General features: G+C 35.7%; 1 protein-coding gene across 4 annotated transcripts; it reads right to left on the reverse strand.

The window, feature by feature from the left end:
- Positions 1-1,327: 1,327 nt before the first annotated feature.
- On the reverse strand, positions 1,328-22,789 carry LOC126832507 (polypeptide N-acetylgalactosaminyltransferase 5). Of its 4 annotated transcripts, XM_050563312.2 has the most exons (12): positions 22,650-22,789; positions 17,424-18,283; positions 16,640-16,793; positions 16,020-16,186; positions 15,380-15,544; positions 13,812-14,028; positions 6,916-7,033; positions 5,208-5,396; positions 4,659-4,787; positions 3,549-3,641; positions 1,750-1,875; positions 1,328-1,486 (listed from the first exon to the last, which is right to left on the reverse strand). In XM_050563312.2, exons 2-12 carry the CDS (start codon positions 17,968-17,970, stop codon positions 1,349-1,351), a joined length of 2,043 nt encoding a protein of 680 aa, XP_050419269.1. In that variant the 5' UTR covers positions 17,971-18,283; positions 22,650-22,789; the 3' UTR covers positions 1,328-1,348. The 4 variants fall into 4 exon arrangements, with proteins under 4 accessions (XP_050419269.1, XP_050419272.1, XP_050419273.1 ...); XM_050563315.2 differs by lacking the exons at positions 13,812-14,028; positions 22,650-22,789 and adding an exon at positions 8,212-8,422; XM_050563316.2 differs by lacking the exons at positions 13,812-14,028; positions 22,650-22,789 and adding an exon at positions 9,074-9,284.
- Between the last annotated feature and the right edge of the window lie 5,031 nt (positions 22,790-27,820).

Consider the following 27,820-nt stretch of genomic DNA (forward strand, 5'->3'; position numbering starts at 1 on the left):
CAGAGCCCCCATCCCCACATAATCTCCACTCCGAAACCCTTGTGAACCCGATAGAAGCCATTGTTTTTAAGACATTTTTCTTTCCAAGCCGGGTGTTAACCATTGGGGTCATATGCGTTTGAGTCCTATTCAAATTCCGCGACATGCATCTTTAATTAAGTGTTACATAAACAGTCATAATGCATATTAGAAATTTGATATTTTAGCGGAAAATGCAAATGGCGTATCGTTACTTTAATGTTATTAATTTAAGCATATTAATATAGCAAAATTATGGATGATTGATATTTTGATAAAGCGGCGGCGTAATACTGGCGTGGTGGTGTGGAACAATAGCTAACACCGGATGAAATATTTATAAAACCATTCGACAAGATTAAACGTTCGCAAACTTTCCTTAAAACTTTCATTAAATTTCATTTTCTTAGATATATCAGGTATCTATTAGTCGTAGAGTTATTGCTCTAGCCACCGATAAATTGTAGTCGCTCTATTGTCATCACCCCTTTCACAGTCTATCGGTCCGTTGGTAATCATTTCAAACAAAGCTCATACTTATTGAGCTTATAAACTACCAATACACCTGAACCGTACAGAAATTCAATTTAGTCGAGCCAGTCTGCCCCGCAATGAAAGTGTACAGTGGGAAATTTCGGGTCTGCCGGGGAGCCGATAAATGAATCTCCGCACATCCGACCGCCATGAGCTGTGCCTAGCCCCGAGTTTCCCCTTTCCGGCTTCGCTGCATCGTGTCCATGGAGTCTTGGATCGTACAAAAATGCGCGGTGACTGGACGAGAGGTCAGACTAAACGGAGTAAGGGAGAAAGACTGTTACTAAGACCAGTAGTGCCTCTATATTGCTCCCTTTCTCCCTCTTCCCCACTTTTGCGTGGCAATTTGTGTTGACTTTTGCGTACCTAGGATCGAAGATTCAAGAAGAGTGTGTGCGAGAGTCAGTTGTATTTTACGTCTGCTTCCAACGAGGTGATATCGCAGACAAGAAGAATGTTTGGAATTCCATTTTCTGCCAGGTTTTGCTGAATACTTATGATTTTGAAGCGTAAGGAATAGGAACTTAACAGACATGAATTAGGGTGGTCACCTATTAAAATGACGCCACTGCCTATCTATTAGTGTGTTGGTTGGGACACGCTGTCTTTCTGTGGTTATAAAGATCAAGATCATCAGAACTGTCATGATTTTAACTCTGAGGTCAATGAGGAAGAGAATTACTAATCTAATTCCATAAATAGATATGGTGGTCGTAAATCGTGGCCTGCCTAAAATATGGTAGGTGATAAAATGGCAAAATAAGGACACAGTGGATGTAAAAAAAATGCATTTTATTCAAGAGGGTAATTCTTTCAATAAAAATCGCCATCTCTGCCACTTGTTCTCTTCACATTTAGTCAGTAAAAGATCAGGGTTCCCCCCAATCTTGGCCCGAAGACATAATCCACTAGCAGGATTCATAAGTGTCAGATTCTGAAAAATACAAATTAATGAGTGTAGCATTAATACAAATATTCATACTACATTCTGCTGCAGCAGGATTCTATTTACGTATAGATTTCGTCAGCCTTCCCAGGTAGAATACAAACCTATAGCAGACATGAGGCTTCCTGATATACAGTTTACCTTTACCCACTCCACCTCATTCTCTTTCAATCCCGTACTAAATCAAGAAATTTAATATAATGGTAATCTCCATATCTTAAAAGGTATCAAATAAATCAAACATTTCTTACATCTTGATACACCCATTCTGGATTTCCTGTACATCTTGCTGATATTCTCACACCTTGTTTATTATCACTACACAGATATACACGCTCTTTTTGTCTTATCTGACCACGTTCTGTTAACTGCCAAAACTACAAGAATACAAAATCGTAATACAAACGTCATATATTCCTATACATGTATTGCTCTGGTAAGGCCCGTTTTCACAGGCTTTTTACGAATTTTCAGACTCCACGAACCACTTAAAATATTATACATTAATCGGTTTACGGTTTGTACCCTTGCAGTTATGTCCAAATTGCATGATGGCGAGACATTCAGAGATACCAAGAAAATGAGATAGATAATGTTTTATTGTATCAATGATTAAGCTCTCCATCAGAAATATTGGTTATCTGAAAGAAAAGGAAAAATCAAGAAAGCCTTATCTTTCTGACTTTCCAATGGCCGTGGTAAGTGTCAGTCACGTGGGACTAAATATATTTTTGCGTCATTCAAGATCCCGTCGCAGCAATGGTAGTAAAGGACAACGTGGTCATTTCTGGGTCACATGGTGAATATCTATTACAATAATTCACTTATAAACCATTCTAACTTAATAGTCCGTTTCGTTTACCTCTTTTCATTTTTATGTAATAGTAAGTAGAACCAGATTGGCTGCGCACAGGAAGAAGGAAATCAAAGAAGTCCACGGGGTTAGGCAGAATACCCAACACTTTAATAATCTGTCTTTACATAACAGATTTTATTTTTGGTGACTTTAGTCTATTCAAACACCGTACTGCACAATTAATTTTCAGTATTTACACGTCAAATCTCATCAAAGGATTGCCAATTTTCTATAAAATTATGTGTTGCGTGTACAATATGCCTATTGTTATTTTCAGGTATCGTAAAGGTATCAGAATCTGGATCCCTTATAGAATGATATAAATTTCAATTATATTTGTAAGATGCTTACAATTATACTCGTTGTTCACTTTTAGACAAATCAGTTATCTATTCGCAAATGTCCAATCTAATTAAAACACAGGTCCTATTTCGTTTCGTTTATTATAGTTCAAAATATCGTTTTATTTGTCTGAGATCGGGGCCCGGTTCCTAGAAAATTCTTAAAGTAAGCACAAAGTCATGCGTCAAAAAAACAATTTTGGTATGCAAATTACGTCATAAATTGGTCGGCTGCTTCCCGGCAAATGGTCGATTTAGATGAATTAGACATGTCCCCTATACACATATAAAATGTGCCACAAGCTAAAAAAAAAGGTTGGTAAGCAAGCCGAATATCTTGCTTGGGACTTGTGTTTGGATTGACAATGTTTAAGAACGAAGTTGTGCTTAAGTTTTTTCTTGGAACACATAATAACGTGCTTGTGCTTACACTGAAGTCAAAATCTAAGCACAAGAACGTTCTTAAGAATTTTCTGGGAACGCAAGATAAGAAAAGTTTACTTAAATGCAATGTCTACTTAAAATCTAAGCAAAAGAACGTGCTTAAGAATTTTCTAGGAATCGGGCACTGGAAGAATTATTATATAACAGGCGTCCTGGATGGCGTGAGGAATTAGCCAATGAAACCATCTGTTACGGAACTGTGGGTAAACCACTAGAAACGTCAACGCTGGTTGATTAATCAATGTCTGACGTCATAAGGTCAAAAGCCGGTCGTAGACCCTAACGCGACCTTCCAGTACAACTGGTCAGATCTTCATCTAGTGTAGGCCATCGAAAGCATAAAAAACGAAACGAAATATAGATCTGTATTTTAATGAGATTGGCAATTGTCGATACCCCTCTAACTTACCTGGTTATTTCCTTGGTGATGACAGGGGTATAAAGCTGCTTGTCTTTTGTCTCCCATAGAATCAACACATCTGGGAATTCCTTCATTCACAAGCTAAATTATAATAATTTAAACTATATAGTATGAACGACCCACTCCTTTTCCCACCACGAAATGTTGGATATAAGTAATGAATTGGCTAGCTCTAATATATTATTTCGCTTAGGACTAGTGCAAATGATAATTTTCGGTTTCCTTTTTGACGTAAACTGTCGATTTTTGAAAACTGTCACCAAGCAAAAAGGTTGTATCCATTCTAATTAAAACCCAACAACTGTCGCTATTATTTTAGCTCAATAACTGTCGCTTTTATTTTAGCTCAGTAACTGTTGATTTTAATACAATGATTTAAAAATTGAAACTCCGCACAGAAGACCTACATATATTTGTTTCAGATTTATTGAATACTATTACATAAGATCTAATACCGATTTTCTATAGAGAAAGATTACGAATATGCTAGAATAAAAGGTAATCTTTTGACCATAATTAACCCTGCGAAACCCTCTTGTCTTATTAAAGAACCAATATTCTAGAATCAAAGGTAATCTATTGACTTTCAGACCATACTTCCACCAAAAATATTAAGATCAGTCAACCCTAACGTAAGTTATGGTCATCTAAAGTTAATATCACTTTCTATAGATTTTTCGCAGCTATTATTTTTGCACTTATACTGGCCAGTTGAAAGATAATCAATGGCGCATTTCTAACCTCTAACTAACTATCTAAACTTACTTTTTTCAAACCTTATGTGGTTGGACTTAAATAAGGAGACGAAATGGGGTTTATCGTTCTATTTTTTTCTGCACCGACTGAGCTAATACGTCATACAGTGTGCTATGGGGACAATTTTGCCCGGACAGCGACACTATTTTAATCAGGAATATGTATGCCCCCTGCCTTTAATGCTTTCAGGGGTCTGCACTATTTAAAGACGGTCGGTTAAGTACCGACTTTTATGTCGGTCCTTGATATGTTATGCGCCATCTATATGCAACTTTCTTGTAGGCTTCATTTGTGCTTGGCTTGGACGAAATCAGACCATTAAAAAATATTTATCAGATTTACCTCCCCTGTTTTTACAGCATCCCTTGGCACATTGAGTTCTGGGTAGACATTTTTAACATACCAATCAAATGATTTACAGTTGAGATCTTTTCGTAGTTTTTTCCTGTCGGAAACATCACCATAATCACCCTGTTGAAAAAAGAGGTCAGTGTGTATTACTAAACCAATATCAATTGTGTCATAAGTTAGATTATTGCTACTGTTATATAAAGCATTTTTATGTTGTACTCAATTCACATCTGACATGTCTAATTTGAGCTCACCGTTCAGATCACATGAATTTCTTGACTAATCAAAATGTACATATTTATTGGTGTATTGTCGTGAATTATTGGAAAATTAGTGGTTTAGTAGTCATACCCCGCTTTCCTTCTATTCAGTCCTAATAATATCTCCGAAGTTATGGAATGACCCTTCAGTCGGCACGATATTCGGGTATAAATTCATAAATGACTGAAATTATCGGAATTTATCGAGGAATACCGATTGAAACAAAATTGCCTTTGCCTAACTTTTCCCGTGACCGATAGAAAAAGAGTAACATTTTACCACGTCATTGTTGATTCTCTCGTAAAAATATTTTTTATACTCGTCCATCCACACTTCAGCTACCCTCACAGAATTCCTTTTGCCGACATTTGTTTTGGTACTGATCCATCGAATCGGATTTCTACTACGAAATACGTGACCCACATTTGAACAAGTGACTACTTCAATTGTTCCGTTACACATCCACACCTGTAAAATTGACACATGAATCAAAATTTAATAATCTTACAGATACTTTTGTTTTGGAGATAAGCTGTGGGAATTCGTAACGACGAATAGGTTGAGTCTATTTTATTAATTGCGATTGGTCGAGGCCGGACATGCGGGTATTAGAACAATTCACAGACAGTGTAATAAGACATGGCTCAACCGCTTTTCGTCAATTATCTAATTAAAATACAGATCAATATTTCCTTTCGTTGTTTATACTTTCGATGGCCTACACTACATGAAGATCTGATAGGTTGTACTGGAAGGTCACGTCAGGGGTCTACGAGCGGCCTTTGACCCTATGACGCCACTCACGCCGGACATTGATTAATCAATCAATGTGGTTTACCCACAGTTCCGTGCGTAAAAAGGCCAAGAACTCGCCGTAACCGACCGTTTCATTGGCTAATCCCTCACATCATCCAGAACACGTCAATGATAACAACTCTTCCAGATCCTAGTGTAGTAAAGACGAGTAAAACGAAATTTTGAATTATAAAAACAAAACGAAATAGGATCTGTGTTTTAATCAGATTGGCATTTCGCTTATTTATAACAAAGGCGCACTTTTAAAAATAGTGTCTTTATTGGTCAAGGCTATTGCATAAATTGTTTTATTTGTTGATTATACATCTTAATAGTCCTCAGTCGATATACATGATATAACCCTCGCGTTGTAAGATACAGTTTTTTTTAACAGTGATCATTATAAACACCGATATAAATTTGTTTGTTCTGTATTACAGGTGTATTTCCTAAATAATTCAATGTGAATTAAACAAACGCGGCTGTATTAAAAACAAGATGTTGAGTTTTGATGCCCATCAAAATTTAACCTATTTAAGATCTTTTGATCCTTAACATATTTGTTTAGTTTCATCTGAATCAGACAACATTGAACTCCTCTAAGAAAATTTGATACAGTTTAAGTTTCATCTAAATCGGACACAAATTGTGACATCTAGAGATTCCACAACCTTGGTAATGCATGTTGTAAAACAATTTGCGTAAAGGAGAGCCGCTTTTTTATCGGGGAGTTTCGGTCCGATTTTTATATTTGAGCGTGAGTTTTTGTACAACCAGGGGCACAATTCAGGAAGTTACGGTCCAATATGCACCAATATCGAAAGGAACCGAGATCGTTTGGTTATATATAAACTTACATTTTAGGTGTCATCAACACCGGGTACCAATTGTGACCTCTAGGGTATTCACAGACTGAAAATCGGGGGCATTAATCCCCCAAATTATGGCCAGATACGTGCCAATGTCGACAGGAACTGAGTTCTATATAAACCTATATTTCAAGTTTCATCAAAATCGAATAAAAATTGTGACCTGTAAAGTGTCCTCAAACAAAATGTGAACCGACAGGGGCGATGACATAATACGTCCACATGAATATGGTTGTCTCCTCTACAGCACAGTTTCTGTTCTTTATTAAAATTATAGGCGAAATCAAACGTCTTCTGTATTGAAAATCTAACCTATGACTTACCTTAAAAGATAGTTCCATATTCTCGCCACCCCAATAATCTAAACCGGGATCATATGCACCAATCTTTCTAAAATATGCCTTATCTATACTAAACAAGCCACCGGGCATAGTTGGGGACCTAAACACAGATGATAGAAGACAAACAGTGTAAAACGATTAATATAATTCCGTACACGGAGATTAATTAAGACTGTAGCTCATACATCTTTCTATTATATTTTATTCAAATAAATATTGTGTTTTTGTCGGTTTTTTTCTATATAAATGATTTGTTTGATTATAAATTTAAAAAACAAATGACCATTTTAAAATTGTTTTAAATAGTATAATTTACAGTTTGTGTACAAATAAATGTATAATTCCTTCATAAATTAAAATAAAACCCCAAACCAGAACGTAAAAGGGAGGACAGATTCGAAAATGATAAATCTAATGCAAATGATTATTAATCTTTGAATAAAACATAGATCTTATTCTATTCCAAAGATTAAATTTTACTGTACATGAGATATCATCTTGGGCATTAAAACGATACTTCGATCTGTATTTTATTAAGCTAAAAGAACGATGAAATAAACACAATGGGTGTAATACAGTACCGACCCCAGGGGTGGGGTGGGGGTGGAGAGAGCGATATTTTGGGATTCATTTGAAAGTGAACGGTATATTTATTTTCTGTGGAATATCAAATATTTGATGTGTGAGAGGATAAGGGATGGGTTTAGGTTGGAAGATAGATCTATATTATTATGTCGGTGTCGAATACCCATAAAATTGTTGATGTTAAATGTTCCCACCGATTTAATTTTGAGAGTGGTTACCCTGAGACTAATGCGCTGAATGAAATCAACTCTTGATTTAATACCACGTGAATAATGAACAATTAAAGCAAACATAATATCAAAAATTGCTAGAACAAAATTATCACTCTAATTCACTGAAATGTTCACATTAAAAATTAATATGTGGTTTTATAATTAACGCAAAATAGAAATAATATTATAGCCTTATAATTTGCAACATGTCAGTGAATTATAGTAGATTCGTTTTGAAACAGCATTATTTTAATTTTTGAACGGTAGTAGCATAACAAAAAAGAATAAATAAATTCGTCAGAACCACAGAATTTAAGAAAATTCAGTGAACAGGTCCATTTAGAATATCTGGGTATTTTATTTAACCATATAATAATAAAGGATTGTCTATACAATAAAACCAATAGGCGAGAAATTCCATGTGAAAAATATACCTTAAAGTACCAAAGCCACCAAACTAGCTACTGTTAAATATGCAAACCTAATGGGATCCGTTTCAGATTTACGGCGCCGTTTCTCTCGTGCTGGAATTGCTGACCAGGAAAATATCAGGTCGTTCAAACTGAACGTACCAATAGAACTCGTAGTACCCGCAACGCAAGCAAATGTGCTTGCTTTAATCATTTCTATAATTGGAAAAACCGCAGTTGTCCTATCCCGCAGAATTCTGTCCATAAGGGGTTCAAGCCAGCCTAAAATATAGATGAAGATATAGAAGTACGCAGTCGTATCCAATGCATAGAGCCGTTGAGACATTACTAGTAAATTCGTGTCCGTATAGAAGTGAACCCGTTGTTTATTTTGGACTGTTCACTGCTTTATATTGAGGTTTCGGTGTCACAATATTTCAACAACCATTCTTTTCAGTCGAGGGAAGGTAAAATAAAGGGTTACTACAATTATATGGATTTAGAATAAAAGCATGCAAGAAAGGATACTAATGAGCAGCATTAGGCATAAAACTGAAGACCCCGGGACCGACAAACTGATCAATAATCAATAGAATATAGATAAAGATTTTCAAGTTTGCATATCAAAAATAACAGCGATGATTTTATATCAATATTATGTGCGGTCCCTTCTTTTTAAATAGGTGTGTCTAAAACTAAAAAAAACCCTTCATTTCTGCATATATTTTCCAAGAACGATCTGGAGCTTAAACGACCAACTTTTCTAATAATATTTCCATTACTGTTTTATTTTCAATTGCAAATTTTGTGGACTAAAAGTCTATTTAATGTTTCATTTTATTTATTTAGCCGTATAGGATGTCCACTGAAAATCCCATGATCTAATTCTAAAAACCATTAATCAGTTTGTTCACATCTAAAAATTAGTACTACTTGATCGGTTCAGCCTTCGATTGTCTCTTGGCTTCTTGTTCTGGGGTTAAACCTTTCCAGTGGAAGATGAGATCATGTATAGTAAAAACGCCTCGGCTAACTTTCTTAGCTACTCTTGCTTTGAAGGTGCCTTCCTCAATGATATTTATTACAGGGAAAGGAACGTTATAGCTATTTTCTGTTATTCGATTTAGAAGTGGTTCTAACCAACCTAAAATATGAATATCTGATATGAGGGTTCAGAAAAGACAACGTAGGCCAATTAGCTGACAAACAATAAATAGAAAAACAGAAACAAAAGGGATATTTACGTAGTAAATCATATTTCTATGGGTTCACAAGTAAAGCAAATATGACGGTTTTATGAAAAAGCAATATCCGGAAGTTACTACAAAAATTTTATTACCCTATTTTACCCACTTAATTTATGCTATTTTTTTAATTTAATTAATTAATTCTGAAAGTAATATGCTCAAACCCTTTTCTGTTAACGCCCGTAACATTTTAAATTCAATTTAAGGCCAATAAAAAAGAACTGGGTCCGTATTCAAAGGTTTTCTTAAAGTTAAGTAAAAATACTCATTTTTTTCCACTTAACCAAGTGTCTTACCTTAAATCGGTATTCAAAGGCTCTATTTTACATATACTTGGCTATGTGAAAAACTTAACTGTACACTTAAAATATGGAATACCAACATTAGCCAAAAAGCATGATTTTCTAACTTATGGAATAACCTCCACTGCCAAATATCACCAATTACTCACGTCGCACGCAAGTTATGTCCCCTTAAGAGCACTGCACTATACTCTATTAAAGGACAATATTGGTACCAGGCATTATCATATATGTAATAGAACTGGTTAAACACGTTCCAAATATTATTTTATCACGGAGATCATTGCTACGATAGATGTGGAATCAATGTTTCAACGAACGCAAAAGGAAAACACGAGTTATCGCCCTATATAACTGATTGAAGTGACGGGTGATAACAGGTACATGGGCGAATTTCTGCCCACTAATAATTCCTTCGAAGACCAAAAGTTGTTGTGTGAGACTGTGAAAGGATATCTGACAATTCATAAAAAAATTGACTGTCACTTAAGGGAAAATTCGATACTGTAACACTGCCTTTGAATACCACTTACCCATAACTTACAGGAAGTTACGTATATTTAAGTGATATCTAGTAGTTAACTGACTATCTTAGACTTAAGATATCCTTTGAATACGGACCCAGACACACATCTATAAACAGAAAGTCAGGATCCAAAACTATTTATTCGTTCTAGATGACAATGCAGATAATGGATTAACCTGATGGGGTCTGTATCGGATTTACGACGTTTTCTTTCCAACCTTGGTTGAATCTTCCAGTAAAAGTTCAAATCTTGCATCGCTAGACCACCGACCATCCGCGACCTTCTAGAACGAATATTGAGTTCGAAGTTTCTTGCAACTATTACTTGTATGACAGGTAAAGGCACAATAAATCGACTCTTTGAAATTTCTGCTAAAAGAGGTTCTAACCAACCTAAACAAAAAAGGTCGTATGTATTACATGGATAACTGTTCATTAATAAGAAGTTTGGGGTTTAGGAATCAAGCATTATTTCGATTCCGTTTCTCGTTTCCATATTTGACATTTGACCATTTTATTTGTATTACAGGGAATGTAAACATAATCATTCATAAACTTTATTTTTAAAATTTGAACATTTTTGTTCGTCTCATTCATCAGCTGATTCCAAAAAAGGTATTTTAAAAGGCAACCAGACCTGCAATCATTAGCAAGGACAGGGGTGAAAACTCCACACCAACTAGGATACAGCTATAATTTATAATTTGGAAAAAAAAAGAACCAGACACCCAGGAACTAAAACAAGACCTTATAGGTTCGGCAGGCGATTTACGACGTTCTTTCTCTCTTTGTGGTATTGTAATCCAATAAAAGATCATTTCGTCAATTAGAAAACCACCGATCATTCGATATCGCTGACTACTCATTGATAAAGCAAAACTATAAGAACAGATGACTTGTATAACAGGTATTGGCACCGTGAATCGATTCTCTGCGATTGCTGCTAAAAGAGGTTCCAACCAACCTGTATTAAGATAAGAGTGTTTTGGTGATGTTTTTACAATTGATACGATTATCGCTCTACATGGATATTTAAGACACTTAAATTTGGCCAGTATTATAATTTGAACGTTAAAGGGCGACGATGAGATAGTTTCATACGGATTGTGTTCAAATATAGAAAAGCTGAATCCTGTTATAGGCATCTTAATCCTCGAGTTTAAAAATAAAAACACAAACAGATAATAGTGATTCTAGCTCAGTGTTTGAACATCCACCTCAGTTGCTGCCCTGCATAGATGCAGTAATAAATTCCGGATTTAATTTTGACTCTTTATTTTATTTTTGTAGGTGGATTCGTTTTGATCGATATTGAGGTCTTCGTTAAGTACAAACCTCATGTACATTCTGATTGACTGGAACGAAATTTATTCCGTCTACGTAATAATACAAGCGATGCAGTTTAGGCAAAAGTGGCTTTTAAGCTAAACAAGCCCCGATAATGGATCATATCTATATGAATTGTATTTGTGTTTGTGTGTGTGTATGTTCGCCCATCTCGCTTCGTCGCAGCGCTCCACACCCCACATTAGTGGTATCAAATTAACCAGCATGGCCCCGTGAATGTTTTAGGTCCTCGAATTTCGGCCTCACTGGACCTGGGCCCAGGGTGAATCACGCTTCGTCGCCGCGCTCCTGCTCCACCTACGCGGTATTATTTAAAACGTACGGATTGATCGGAATTCAACACATTACTGACAATTATATTTATCTTTTGCTATTAAGGGGATATGCCGGATATATATGAATCAATGAAACAGTATAGTTCAGGTTGAAAAACCTGCTCCTGTGCAACTATCTGAAGGTCGGTGATTCCTTTTCGAGGATCCATGAGCGGTTTGCCACAAGTCCCAAAATGTCATGTTGTCTAAGTAGCAATGTCTATACCCCTGCATAATTTAACTTAATGATTGTGACATATTAACATACTCTGGCACATTGTAGTGTTTCACAGTAGCTACGGAAACCAACCTGACAAAACTATAGTAAATGTTGTAAAAGCCGTTCTGCGCAATTAAAAAATGTATGTCATCCCTGCTCCATTCGTCGTTGTTTATAGAAATAGTTCGGGTTTGAAATTTAGAACTATGGTTTACTTGTACGATCCTAACAACTAAACAGAACGGAGTACTACGATAAAGAAGAAGAGGGTGCTATATGAACTAGGTACTGGGCATAGCATCATCGCATTTATCTTGGAATTATGACATCATATCGAAAATCAAAGTAGAAGATGTAACCGGTTGTACTAGAAGGTCGTGTCAGGGGTCGTACGAGCGGCTTTTGACCCTATGACATCAGTGTTGACGCTTCTAGTGGTTTACCCACAGTTCCGTGCATCAAACGCCAAGAAATCTCCGTATCATTGACTAATCCCTCACTTCAACCAGAACTGGGGGGTTGGATGGATGAATGGTTAGCACGTGCTCGCTGTATCATAAAGTCTTTCATTGAGTCAACTTGCGTGGTTTCGATTCCCCGGTTGTACGTGGCAAGGAGTAGGGTCGCCTGTTCAACCTCGTGGGTTTTCTCCGGGTACTCCGGTTTCCTCCCACTGCTAAAGACCCCTACGCGCAAGCGAATTATTGAAATAAAAATTGAACCATGTGTTAATCCCGAAATGACCTGGTTTGTGTCGAGTGGACGTTAAACCCATCTCTCTCTCTCTCTCTCTCTCTCTCTCTCTCTCTCAACCAGAACTCCGGTAATATAACAACTCTTCCAGATCCTAGTAGCCTAGTGTAGCAAAGACAAGTAAAACGAAATTTTGATCTATAAAATGCGAAACAAAATGGGATCTGTGTTATAAACATTTAGAACGGCATTTCAGACAGTGATTTGACGACAACTAAGTAATTCTAAGAGTTCGTATTATCACAGTTTGTTATTAGTCATTGACTCGGTTCACTCAATCGCCACCTGATCAAGAAGAAATTAAAACAAAAAGGAGGATTACCAAATATATACAACAATTTCCTAGTTCAAAAATTATTGTTTGTTTTTATTTATATAAACGAATATTGCTTAAACATACATTATGCAGTAGCTAAATATGCCTATTGCAGGTCTTTCTTTAGGCCTGAAATGTTATCTAAATTATTAATTAGACATTAATTAACTTATCCAGACCATAATCAACTCTCGATGGCATCGCTAGCCTGTGATGTTTATTGGGTTAGGTTCCGATTTGCTGTTCGACTTCCATTCATAATTAAATCGTGAAATGGATAACCGAGACTATGTTTTTTTATCCTACGGACTTTAGTAATGATGGTCGAGGCTAGACCGAAAATTCAATCGCTAAAATCTCGGTTCATGGTGGATCAATTTGACTTAAATTTTCAGCAAAGTCCCTTTACAGTATCTTGTTTTTAACTATTATTGTGAGAACTACCAGCTCTTTATCTAATCTCCCATAATGTTTCTTTAAATAAATAATAATGAAAATACAGACACGGCAACAAATATCTGGTGTTAATATATAGGATGTAAAGGGATATATCCATAGCCACGGGTATTAAATAAAATAGGCTGGGATGGGGTGGTGGTGAAATCCCAGGTAAGATCTTCCACATTAAGTGACTACATAATGAGACCTTATTGGATCGGCGTCTGATCTGCGGCGGTCCAACTCTCGTTGTGGAATAGAAGCCCAGTCAAAATTCAAAGTGTCCATTTGAAAACCGCCGATCATTCTAGATCTTTGTTTCCGCCAGGTCAAAGCAAATGTAAATTCACTAATGACTTGTAGTACCGGTATTGGCACTGTAAATCTATTATAGGCAATTTCTGATAGAAGGGGCTCCAACCAACCTGTATAAAAGTATATTTTAAAGCAAAAGTTGGTAGTTTTATTGCTTTCACCGTGTCATTAAGATCAAAAGTGGTTTTATCTCAATACAGACTACTTCTAATAATTAAACAAGGGGACATAAATACGTCGCCATATGATCGGTAATCATTTTCTTTATTTATATTTCACAAAAATATAACAGATTAAAACGAACAAAAAGACGGTTAATGTCATCTTCAGCTCGATGTAGATACAAATGTTTCAGAGAAAAACAAGACGGCAGCATGAGATCAATATATAGTAATAGGAACTTTAGATGACCATAATTTCCACAAGGATTGATCAATATTGAATAATATAGGCCAGTGTGACATTGCCGCCTATTATTGTGTGTGGTCGGAAAGTTTATATTTGCCTTTTAGTCAGGAATACCTTATGATTTCTAAATTTTGTCCACTAGAAGATGCATTATTCAACAGCTAAATCTGCCTAATGCATCTATTCGTTTGGACCCAAATGTTATATAAATCATTAATTAGACATTTATTTACATGCCAGCCCCATAATCAACTCTCTAGAACCTGGGATGGTTTTAATTTTCAACCGACTTAAATACAATTCCCAGTTAATGAATTAATTTAAAAATGGATAATCGAAACTTAGTTTATTATCATAACAGCGATAGAAGTGACAATCTAGATACACTGTGCTCAGAATGCAGTAATTTGAATGAAACTTTGACCATATTCCTTTTTCATTAACTATTGTTTAATTATTATAGCGAGAACTGTTAGATCTTTATCTACATCTTACACAATACATCTTAGAGAACTGTAGCCGTTTCGACAGATTGCCCTTTTCGTTTATTGTACTCAATTTAAGTAAGCATTACGTTTTATTTCCAAAACAGTTTCACAGTAATAATATCTATTCTTTTGTAATTTTCAAACATCTTTTAAAAGGCGGTAAGAGATATATTTTAGCGGGGAGCTGTGTGAAAGACTCTTAATAACATATGTTGATCCTGTCCCATGAAAATATATGAAGCTCAGTGATAATTATTCCGCCAGTTTACATATTATTCTACTTAGGCTACAAGTTTCGAAACTAGTAGCTGCAGCCTGGGCGAAAGAACACTTCAAATGCTGCGGAATAACCCCGATTGTCGCAATGTGTAGATATGTCGGTTTGTAGTTAAGCCAACTTTTCCGATGCCTTAATGTTCTAAGACCGTATTTTTCTAAATAGGCAAAAATGTTACATTCTATTCTTCTCTCGGCATAAAGTTTTATTTCATTTTAAATCTGTATTTTGTCGTCTTTGTAAAACACATTACGTTTAATTTTATTAATCATAATAACACGTCCTTACCTGGAAAACATTCACAGTGGGCGTCAAGGAATGTTAGAGTCTGTGCTTTAGCGGCTTCAAATCCAATGATTCTAGCACGAGTTAAGCCCTCCCTTTTAGATGCGCGGATTAACCGAACTTTAGGTAACTGAGCTACATACTTTTCTAGTGGTCTTTTCAAATGATCTGAAAAAAATCACTGTCCACGTTATTCTCGATGATATGTCCCCTAAAAGCATAATGATTATCTGTTCGACCCATTATACGTTTTTATTTGAAAGGATTTGTTATTAGAAAAAACATCGTTAAATAAGTTTACAATAAATTAAAGAAGTTGATGGATTTCAGTATCTCTTATCTGAACAATGGATATGTATTATTTCAGATAGATCTGATAATAACAATTATCACTGGTACGTACACAAGGTTCTGAAAAATAGTGAGCAAGGGTATTGACTCTTTCTTGTAGAAAGTAACGGAAATTATTTCACTCATCTGAACAATGCATATCAATTTGACATTTGATCTACAATAATATTATAAATTTCGGTGATAAATCATAAAAATAACCTCACGATGCACGGACGTAGGGGGAGGGAATATACGGCATTTAAGTGTTGACCTATAAAAAATGATTATAACGTATAATTGTTATATTTACCCATATCCGAGAAATCATCAACTAAAATTATTTCTCTTAATAAAGATGGTGGTGATCTATCTATAACACTATGTACTCCGCGAAGCAGAGTGGACCAAGCCTCATTATGAAAGACAATAATAACACTAGTATCTGGCAAGTTTTTGGGATATTGTTTATCTTTACACCTGAAATAAGAAATAATTTATTGATGAACCAACTGACTGGACGGTGTAACCTACAGAAGTGTCTGCTTCAAAATGGAATAAGTCCAGATTACACCCTCTGTGTGAAATGGACAATAGTACTAAAATGTAATCTGTATTCATAATCGCTTTCAATTGGTTCCACTTCAACCTTATAGTTAACTTTAGAAAAGTATAACAAATTTGTTGACTGTCGATTTATCTGTTACCCTTTAGCGTTCGGCGTGAGTCCAAGGTCGAATCTATTTAGCTATAAGCAGATGGGTTACTTTTTCTAGAACATATGATACCACATCCCATTTGAGTATTTTAATCGAGTGACACATATTTATAGTCCTGTTATATTTATAAGATGTGTCTCGTGTTATAGAAAGAATAGGCTTTAATACAAGTTTATACTAGAATTCTAGCGGCGGTGTGAATTGTTTTACTTACTCTTGTATTCTGGTATCATTAAGTGTTCGCCGTAAAGATATTTTATCACTTATAAACTGATTAAATGAGTTGCGTTTCCAACCTTCGTCCCACAAAAGTTTCTCTGTCTCGGTTAAATCATCTCTCTTCATAACAACAGCTTTACCCATTTCTCCTATTAAAAGATGAAAATAAATACCGATCACCTACAGCTTTATTATTGTACAACTATCTGAAACCCCGGGTAGTTTTTCGTAGAAATATAAATTATCAATTTCTATATGTGAATACCTAAAAGTTTCCAATTTCCACGTTCCGTGTGCCTGTACCAACATTATTGTAGATAGTGATCGTCGATGTTATATATTTAATTAAAAATGCAATTCCTTTAATGAGCCCACATTAGCTGTCGGAGAGAGAGAGAGAGAGAGAGAGAGAGAGAGAAATGGGGTTTAACGTCCACTCGACACAAACTAGATCATTTCGGGACTAACATATGGTTTCAATTTATTTCAATAATTCGCTTGCGAGTAGGGGTCTTTAGCAGTGAGAGGAAACCGGAGGACCTGGAGAAAACCCACGAGGTTGGACAGGCGACCCTACTATTACCTGTCTGGTTGTATTATATTTGTTTAGTACCACAGTTCTGTGGGTATATTAACATATCATAATATTGTATGGAATTCATTATATTTGTTTCTCGTTGAAGATAAGTTCTGGATAATCACTAATTAATATGTCATCAGCAAAGTATTCAATATTTAAAATTTATATTAATCATTCAAATGTTTTTGGTGTGACTTACCAGGGCCAGTTAGATCACCGGGGGCTTTTTTCTCGTCCTCTGGAATGAGATCACCCTGTTTAAATACCTCTACTACTTCCTCAACTTTATCATTGGCCCTCACAACCCCACCGCCATCATTGATTAACTTTTCCCGCGCCTTTTCGATGTCATTATTTTCATCGTCCTTTACTCTTTTTAGCAATATGTCAGCCGGTTGAATTAAATCTTTCAAATCAATATTTTTCTTTTCCTCTTTATGTATCTCATGTTCATTTTCATCAATGTCTTTATTTGGATTTTCAACATGTGCCACTAACTGCTCTTGTTCCTTTAATTTTTTAAAGTCTAATTCCTGTAAATCATTATTATTTTTTAAATTTATCAGATTTTTTTCTTTAATCTTTTTCCCGATGTGCAAATTATTCTCTCCGTTTAAGTCATTTTTAAATTTTGGGAAAAGGTCACCTGGGTCTCCGAACATCAAAGCTAGAGCTAAGTATATAAACCATATTAATGGTAATAATAATCCTAATTTAAAAATCAATTTAATAAATCGCAACCTCATAGTGTTTAGAAGAGGTTATCAGAAATATAGTTATTCTCTGAAACAAAATTTCTCTAACAAACACAGCGTAAAGCCATTATTTTGTGGGTTTGTTTAAGCTAATTCACGATGCACAAATACGTCTAAATGTTTTTCAGTTGAAGCTATGTTGATGATTTTCAATTCTTTAATCCTCTTTAGAATATAACAAGATACTGAACACTATTATATTTTTTCGTCTTTTTAGTTATATAAATATATAATATATATATCAAAGAATTTTCACTGTTTGTGTTTTTTTTATAAACGGTTAATCTGCCCTGGTTCTTTGATTCTGAAATAATAACAATAATTTATTTGTAATATACTGTGTCTGCCATCATTTTTTCCATAATCGTAAATAATCTGTGAATTTGTATACGGTAAACAAACCAAAAAACAAAACAACCCCCCCCCCCAAAAAAAACCAAAAAAAAACCCCAAAAAACCCACAAACCGATTTGTTGACTTCCGCGTTGCAGTTCTAATAATACAGTTAACATTTCTAGCTGGTGAACCGAGACAACATTTATACATTCATTGGGTGCTATTTTGTCCAGACAAATATTCGTGGCAGTCGAAGCGGAGATAATTTGGGTGGAGTGCTGGCGAATTCTTACCGATAGAGAGCACAGCACAATAGCTCCATTCAACAATTTAATTGGTAAAAATCAAAAAGGTCCCCTTCCAAAATCGTTGTCGAAAATATATAAATTAAAAACACGTACTATAATAGAACTAAAACACTTTGATTTGGATGAAAATAAAGCGTTGATTTTGGTGGATCTTATATATTACTTGGATTAACTTTAGTTTTCTTCATGTATGGCTTAGTTAAACTATTGACTATTGAGCATTAAATCAATTTTAGCACTGGCGCCATCTGTGAAATGAAATAGATTTCAATATCCCACTGTTCTGTTCCGGCTGGGCTAATGAAGCCTCAAATTAAATAATCAAATGATGATTTTATATATATTACCAAATTAAAAAATTCTAGACTTTTCAATATTATAGTAGTTACTTGATATTTGAATATAAAAAATCACTAATATAGTTTAACCTATATTAATCAGATTTTTAGTCTGTTTCTTGATGAACTATATAAATTCAACCTCTGAAATGAGTATTAATTATATCGACTGATTCATATGAATGGAAATTGCAAAGACCATTTTAACGTCAATTTGACTGATAACGACTAAATTGACACAGCATATTTTTTTTTAATTCTATTGTCCCCATTAACATTATTGACTTGATAACTTCACTAAATATATACCGTTCAATTAGGTATGTAATAGATAATATCATAAAATAAAAGTAAATGTAGATATACGGAGTTTGGCTACATTTCTAGAGGTCTGTCAGGAAGGGTTGGGTCTTTCATTGGGTCTATTTAATAAGTGATGAGGTAGTGGAAATATGAACACAAAAGTTGGTTCCGTTGCAGTGCATTAAAACAGAAAGACCTTTCACCATATGCCACTGGGTTAGCCGATTTTTATTTTATCCGTTGGCTATCAATTGCGATTTGTAGACTTCTACTAAATATACGGATGCCAAGTAATGTAGCAATATTGGTTTCAAACTCGTAAACAAGTTTTACTATATAGGACAAGGTGTAAGTTTACCGAAATAGATAATAGAAACTAAACGGTGGAAGGTAACCGACAGAGATGGAAGTATCTAGCTGTTCAAATTAGGAAATAATCCCAGCTCATTTGCATCTTTATATTAGGAAATTATTACTTTGACTACAGCCAGTATTAATCTGGAAAATAAGAGCATCCATTCACATGATATGGTAACCTGGTCTCTGACTGTATATGTAATTCACGAAATGGCGTGAAATGCGGATTAGTTGGTCACCAGTTAAAAATGGCAAATTAAGGCCAATTTTCTCTCAGCCAATCCTTAATTCGTTGTGGTTTACGTACTAAAGCAGCTAACTGCTTAAAACAGGGAATCGTTCAATTTGGATACAATTAATTAAGTATCATAATTGGCAAACATACTCCGACTACTCTTTTGAAAAAAAACCCCATTAGCCTCTCGAAAATCCAATATGGCCGCCATTTTCAAGATGGTCGACTTTAAGGAAACGAATTATTATATTTTTTGCAATTGCCCTGTTTGATTGATCCTTACCATGTATTCAAGTTTCATATAATTTGGGAAAAACTTGGGAGCTCTAGAGGGTTCACAAACTTTGCTCGAAAGGCACGAGCCATGAATCCGGAATGGAAGGTCTAATGCGCACCACAGACCTCTTTGACCTTAACGTATATGTTAAATTTCATCTAAGTCAGGGTCCACAGACGTTGTACATAATTTGCATTCTGTGTAAAAGCCAGGGCCATAATCTTCCAATATCTTTGGTCGTTAACATATATCGTAAGTTTCATCTGAGAGTTCACAACCATCGTACATATTTCATAATTATACAGACATGTTAGACATAAATGTATATTTAAAGTTTCATCCAAATCGGATAAAACTTGGGACCTCTGGATCGTCCACAAACAAAAAGTGAACGGACGTCCCGACGTTCAGAAGCCGGAAGGACGGAGATGGGCGACAACATTATACGTCCACATGAAATTGTGGATGCATAGAAATCCCCTCAATCGGTCCATGTGGTTACATTCTGTGACAGAAAAGCCGAGAATGGCAGTCATCTCGAAAAAAGGTGGTTATTTTAAAAATTCAAGTGGCTGACGGTCTATTCTTAATAGATGACACTAAACGGAAACCCATGCACATTTTAGTGCCTGTATCTAGATTTGAAAGATTTAGCTGCCCAACTAAAGGTGATGCAATAAAAGGGAGGCAATAACAGTTGGCTCAAGCTTGACTGGCGCCTATTACTCTGATTTTGATTCCAAGTTTTCTGGGATTATTGAAATACATTACTTGGTATTATCTTTAAGTCTTTGAACATCATTTGGTGAATTGTTAGTTCTTTGTAAACTACAATAATGTGAAAGTTTAATCTCTAAAAGGAATATATGTCCAAAATGGTTCTGTTCCGTTCAATATTTATAAAGATATCCTCGGCAAACGATACAACTTGATATGGTCAAAATATTTTGTTGAGTCAAAACGGTCAAATACGTTGTTAACATTTACGTAAATTACAACACAATCTGATTAAAATACAAATCTATATGTCGTTTCGTTTCTTATACTTTCGATGGCCTACACTACATGAAGATCTGACCGGTTGTACTGAAAGGTCGTGTCAGGGGTCTACGAGCGGCTTTTGACCTATGACGTCAGACATTTATCAATCAGCGTTGACCTTTCTAGTGGTTTACCCACAGTACCGTGCATGGCACGCCAAGAAGTCGCCGTAACAGACCGTTTTATTGGCTAATCCCTCAATTCAACCAAAACGTCGGTAATATAACAACTCTTCCAGATCCTAGTGTAGTAAAGACAAGTAAAAGGAAATTTTGAACTATAAAAAAACGAAACAAAAAAGGGTCTGTGTTTTAATGAGATTGATTACAACACTGGATTCTGATCAAAATTTATCCGGTTTAGTTTAAGGCCGTTTGGTCTATAAACCTTATAAACAGGCCCGCGACACTCACAATCTTTGTTGATAAATTCTGATCCCATTGAATCCACCCCGCAAGCTTATTTTCCGTTGATTTCGCTTTCTTAATTAAAAAATCATTGTGGATTATGTTGTGGAAATGTTTCCATAAAATGCAAATAGGCTTAAAGCCATTACAGTCCAAATCTTGTAAGAAGACAAGAAAGAACTCAAGCATTTTTGTCAATAATGGTAACAGCTGACTAGTATAGTTTAACTTGTCTCATTTATAATTGGAACGGGCCGTAATTCTTATATTGCCATCAGCATGCAGTCTTGACTCAATTATAATACCTCGTCATAGTGACGTATATCTTTATTTTAAACACGTGTTAAATATCTCTGTTCCATCGGATGCACCCTTACATATGGATATATAACTGAAGCTACAATAAATCTGACAAACAGCATTTTTTATTTAATTATGCTTATTGTCTTCTTTTAAAAAAAAATATTTTTCACAGTAAACTGTAAATATAATAAGCCAGACTATACAATTTCGATATTACTGAGACAGGGAATTACTAACATCGTATAGAGATTAGTCAAAACATGTTTATCAGGAAATTGTTGAGTAGTTCTAATATAGATTGTAGTATAATTTTAGCCCAGATATAAAATATTGTGAGTAAATATAAAATTGACAATTTTGAAATTGTTTGATTTTCAATGATAGATTGGCATTAAGAGTTTTTAATTTATGCAATATGGAGTCCCTTTATCCGATCAAGACTGTAGATTCACCTACAGCAATGACTATATTCTACATTTAAAAATTAATTCTTGTTTCTTGAAATAAATGCTAGAAAAATGTTTATCCTGAATAATAGGTTTTTTTTAATTATAAGAAGAAGCAGTAATACAAAACATAGTTTATTAATGATAACGCATAATAAAACTCCCTTTTCTCTTGTTGAGAAATACCCTAGAGTTATTTTCATCAGTTAAAATATACCACTAAGTCTTAGTATAAAGGAAGGGACAAATTGATATGTTTATGAAATTATAAAAAAATGCATAGCCTATTTTGTTATCATAAAAAAGTCATCTTACTTACTCCGAGTTATAATAAGGTTTGATACCAAATAACGAACACCGTGGCAAAATCCATTTTGAATTACTTATCCACGTAAATATTAAACTATCCAGGCGAATAAATATAAATAAAAAGAATTGACAAACTTTAGTAGTCTTTCTTATCCAGGGAGGTCTCGTGCATATGAATGTCCAGGAAGGTTCGTGTATAGACAGTAGTTTCTAAGCAATGCCTAGATACAATGTTATTGACTTAAGAATCGTATAACTGCCAATCAATATAAACTATGATACAGTTTTGCGTGCAGGCGTATACATGCGTGGAGAATTCAATTATTCGTTCGTGAACCGGTTCTTTAGAGGTAATTTCTACTGGGGTTATGCTAACGATAGGACTCCTTGCCACATACAAACATGTGAGCCATCTATAAAACAGACCTTACGATCTAGAGCACCCGGACACCTATCTGTATTGGTTGCCATATCTACCAAAATGTGTAATAATTTAACCCATCGGTGTGCTATTTTGTCATGTTATGCAGCTAACTGTTAAGTGGGTTGCAATTTCATAAAAACGCCTTAGACACAAACAGTATTGATTATATTTAAAAGACTTGTTGATGTTGACTGTTCTAGTCACCATCTGCTGTTAATTTGACACTCTTAGCACCAGGTGTTACACGGTTCAAAATAAAATTAAAAACACGGTTACCATTGATTTTGTGTTGGTATTGTGAAATTTATTTGGTTAGTAAGATCACGATAGTTCTTGTGCTTAGACGTTGTATGTGGTAGGCCATCATTTCACTACTTTCAGTAACACTGACAAGGAAAAGGCAAGCTGGAAATCACCGGGGAACTTTCTCTCCAAACACCTAGAACGATCCCGGACCTTCTGGTTAGCGATCCAGTGTCTTACTCACTGAGGCACCGTGGCTCTCGGAATGAAGCCAGGGTACCTGGAGAAAAGACACAATGTTAGATCGGCGACCTTATCATATCTAATGATCGACACCTAGCGCGTTAGAACCCCCCCCCCCCCCACTCTCAAATGTTTTACGATGGTACAAGCCAGATCGTTCACATATATTATAACAGTACAATATATGCAGTATTAAAGAAGTATTATGTAAGATTTAGATAAAGTACTGACCATTCTTGCTATAATTGTTCAAAAACAGATAACGACAATAATTGAATATAATGAAAATTTCAGTCAAATTACTTTATTCTGAGCGAAGTTATGAATGTTTGGTAAAATTTGGTATGAATGTTTTGTCAAATTTGGTATGAAGCATTATGCGAGCTTCCGTTCCGCAGTTATGCCCATCTTTAAGAAAATATTGTGAACGTGACAGCGGCTACATCTTTTAATGGATTTTTTTCTCTAAACTTTGTGGCATCAGTTATGCCTCCTTTTCCGAAAAACAATGTGAACGTGACAGAGGTTACAAAGTTTTCAAATTTTGTGTGAAGCTTTAGGGCTGTGAGAGGATGAATCCTATTGATTATTAAATTTGGTGTGAAGCATTGGGGTCGGGGAGGATGAACATTCTAGAACTTTCTGTTCCAGAGAGATATATATATATATATACTAGAGACAGAGATCATTTTATTTCTTAAAAGCAAAATGTATCCTTGTCATATTTGATCAAGTTTTCCATTCGGATAAGGGAGCCACGGTGGCTCAGTGAATCAGACGTTGGCTCGCTAGCCTGGGGATCCCGTGCTCGATCTCTGCGTTGACCGAGAAAGTTCATCGGGATTTTTCGACGTGGTTCGCGCTTGTCAAATGGGCAGGATGGCAAGGGACAACGTATAGTCGTTCAGATCGGACAAAACGTCGAGGTCCCATGTACACATTCGATTGGACGCAAAAGTTCCATTGGCGGGTGGAATTCGATAAAAGAGTAGGCTGCTGTCTGGTAAAATTCTATGGCGTATAGCCGTCGTCATTAGCCCAGTCGAGTAGGACGTTAAACATTTCATTTCCATTCGGATAAGCTGCTGTTTTAGGCTCTTATCGGGGATCACGGTGGCTAAATGGGTAAGACGCTGACTCGCTAGTCTGGAGGTCAGGTGTTCGATCCCTGCATTGACCGAGAAAGCTCATCGGGATTTTCCGACACGGTTCCCCCTTGTCATTGATGCACGACGGAGGGTCTGACAAGGAGAGCTATCTAGTTGTTCGGATGGGACGAAAAACCTAGATCCCGTGTACACATTGGTGTGCACGTAAAAGATCCCTTGACAGTTGGGATTCGATATAAGAGTAGGCCGTGGTGCCGCTGTCCGGGCAAAATTTCCCTGATAGCATACTGTATGGCGTATGCCCGTCTTCATTAGCCCAGTTCGGAGAAAAGAAAAACAGTAGGGCGTTAAACTCCATTTCATTTCATTTCATTTCATTTCATTACTAAGGCTCTTATTTTCTAGAGGCATAGTTGTTGTGTAGACGTCTTCTTTAAAGAGGGTTGAATTTATTCTAAAGTCTCTATTGACAAAGATTAAATGGAAGCCATAGTGGAATTTGTTTCCGGTTTCCGTACTTAGTTTTATTGCTTTTGGTCCTAATTCATATAAACCGTACAAATTGGGGTAACTGACATTTTCAAAATACGTTTAAGATCAAGCGTAGGAAATACTGAACGGGTTACTTGAACATATCTTTTTTTGTTCTGGATTGTAAAATATTAGCAGACAGGTTGAAATTGTTTGCTACCTGCATACTTTGTTCATTTGTTGCTAACAGCCACGGTAGCCCTGTGACTAAGATCCCGTGTTCGGTCCCTGCGTTGGGATATTCCAGTATGATAGAGAGAGATTTCAAAAATATCGTAAATGAAAATGAAATGGGGCTTAACGTTCTACTTTTATGCAACAGTCGATGTAATTTTTTTTAAGACGGATGTAAATGACTAGACATCTTTGATTCGGTTAAAAAAAACCCAAAAAAACCTGGCCCAATCTTTAATCGACACCAGATCAACAACCTTTAGCCACATCAGATCATTTCATTCTTGCAAAAAATGTACGCGTTACCATGCTCTGGGTTAGATAAGAGAATCTATTTTAAAAATTGAGGGGAGGGCGCGGGTGTAGATAATTTGAATGCAATCTGTAAGGTTGCTATATATATTGGCCCTTCTAGGTCAAAGATTAATCCATGAATATAGTGAATGTTTTTGCACAACTGTGGCATTGCAGAATTTTTCAAATTCCGAAAATCGGTCTCAACAACCCTCTTTGATATATTTCGGTATTCGCCCTTGGTTGTCAGTCACATGTTGTCCATCTGTCTAAGAAACTTCCACCCTCAATCTTTTTTGGTTCCTCTACATATGGACTCCATATTGTATTAACTGTTGACTCTCGGGGCTGATAAAACAGGTTAAAGAGAAATACAATACGCACAATAACATATAAGCTTTTTTCTGGCTTCTTTCATCTTTTCCCGGTAGTTACATAACTCAGCTTTTTCACATTTTACTCGTACCTTATCTTAAAAAATAAAATAATACAGCTTAGCATCTCATTTCACCAATACACACATTTTATTTACTTACCTACATTATTTTTGGACAAACACAATACAACACTTATTATAGTATGAGAGAGAGAGAGAGAGAGAGAGATTTAGAAGGGTCTTTAGCAGAGGGGGGGGGGGGTAACCGGAAAACAAGGAGAAGCGTCGTTAGGTTAGTCAGTGGACCCCACGACATAAGGTGCACACACCAAACCCTTTGGCCATCCAAAGCCCAGATATCGAGCTAGTTCTAAAATTTCAAATTCTACGGATTTCTTACGTGACCCGCAACTATTTTTGTTGTGTCGGAGGAAATGCACAAATTCCCTAAGGCTTCCGTCAGCTCACTTTCCTAAACAAATATTTTTTTTACAAAATCAGAAAAGGGGGTCTTAATATCGACGTTTTTAGATCCGTACCAAAAGAATCTGACATCACAAAAATGGAGTTATCTCCCTTTAGATAAACTCTAATAAAACAATTTCATAACCACAAAGTTTAACTGACTGCCAATCAGGTTACGGATTAATTACAAGGTTTCACAGACGACCTAGCAATTTCTACATATTCAATAAAAATCCTCTTGCCCAAATTAGTAATTGGAGCATAATCAAATAAAACACAATTAATGAAAAGTATATTTGTGTTGATTTGATTGATAACGACTTGTGAAATCTTGTTGAAACGTCGCAGTATAATAAACTGTAGTAATTACTATCCATAAATAGTGTTTTATTTGACCATACTTAGTAGTAATCTGTACATTGGGTGCCTAAACTGGGATCTTCAACTAGTAATCTTATCTAACTAGTAATCAATAGCGTAACGACCACGACCACGACCATCTGGGGTGGTATCTAAAATACATTTGACTTTTTATATCCAAATTATTTTAATAAATATTTGCTTGAAGGTCAGTAATCATTTTCCTTATTTGAATTTAACAAAAATACGGGTTAAACAGTGTCACGTCTTCATTACCTCGGTTGGCGTACAAAAATAATCCCGTCTGCGACATCACTGCCGTGGGAACACAATTTAAATATCAACGAAAAGAAGAAGAAAAGTAGGACGCTAAAAACCATTCCATTTCATATCCGTTTAGTGCTCATGGATAGAAATGAGTTATACACCAGTTTGTCCAAGACGATAAAGATGGCGCTATGAAATCAATGGAATGTAATACGCTATTTATTACACATCGGTCATAGTTGCAATAAGGGGAAATGTGACAGTTACCTCATTACTTGGGGAAATTTATCTAGTGGATAAAATTATCATACATGTTAGTCCAATAATGACCAAATGCGTTGACCGCCAAAAAACTGGGATTCTCTGGAAATCGGGGGAAAGTTGAGGGCTGCATTTGATAACAGTTCAGAACGTATAAAATTGTATTTTTATTCCTTTTTTGTCCCGAGTAGAAAAAGTTAGATATAAGTAGTGATTGCGCACTCTTTCTGGGACACCTGACATCACCTCTCAGTTGAAGAATTCACATCGTTAACACCGTTTTTATAGTTCATCTATATTCTGACTAATATACCATTTGACTGATGAATGGTTACAACGCCCAGGGTCGCACCGAGTTTTCTTGATCGCCTAACACAGCTACTACAAATATTTTTTTTTTTTCAGTGCGCATCATCATCATCTTCAACTTCACC

Source organism: Patella vulgata, chromosome 9 (assembly GCF_932274485.2).
Source record: "Patella vulgata chromosome 9, xgPatVulg1.2, whole genome shotgun sequence".
Taxonomy (NCBI): domain Eukaryota; kingdom Metazoa; phylum Mollusca; class Gastropoda; family Patellidae; genus Patella; species Patella vulgata.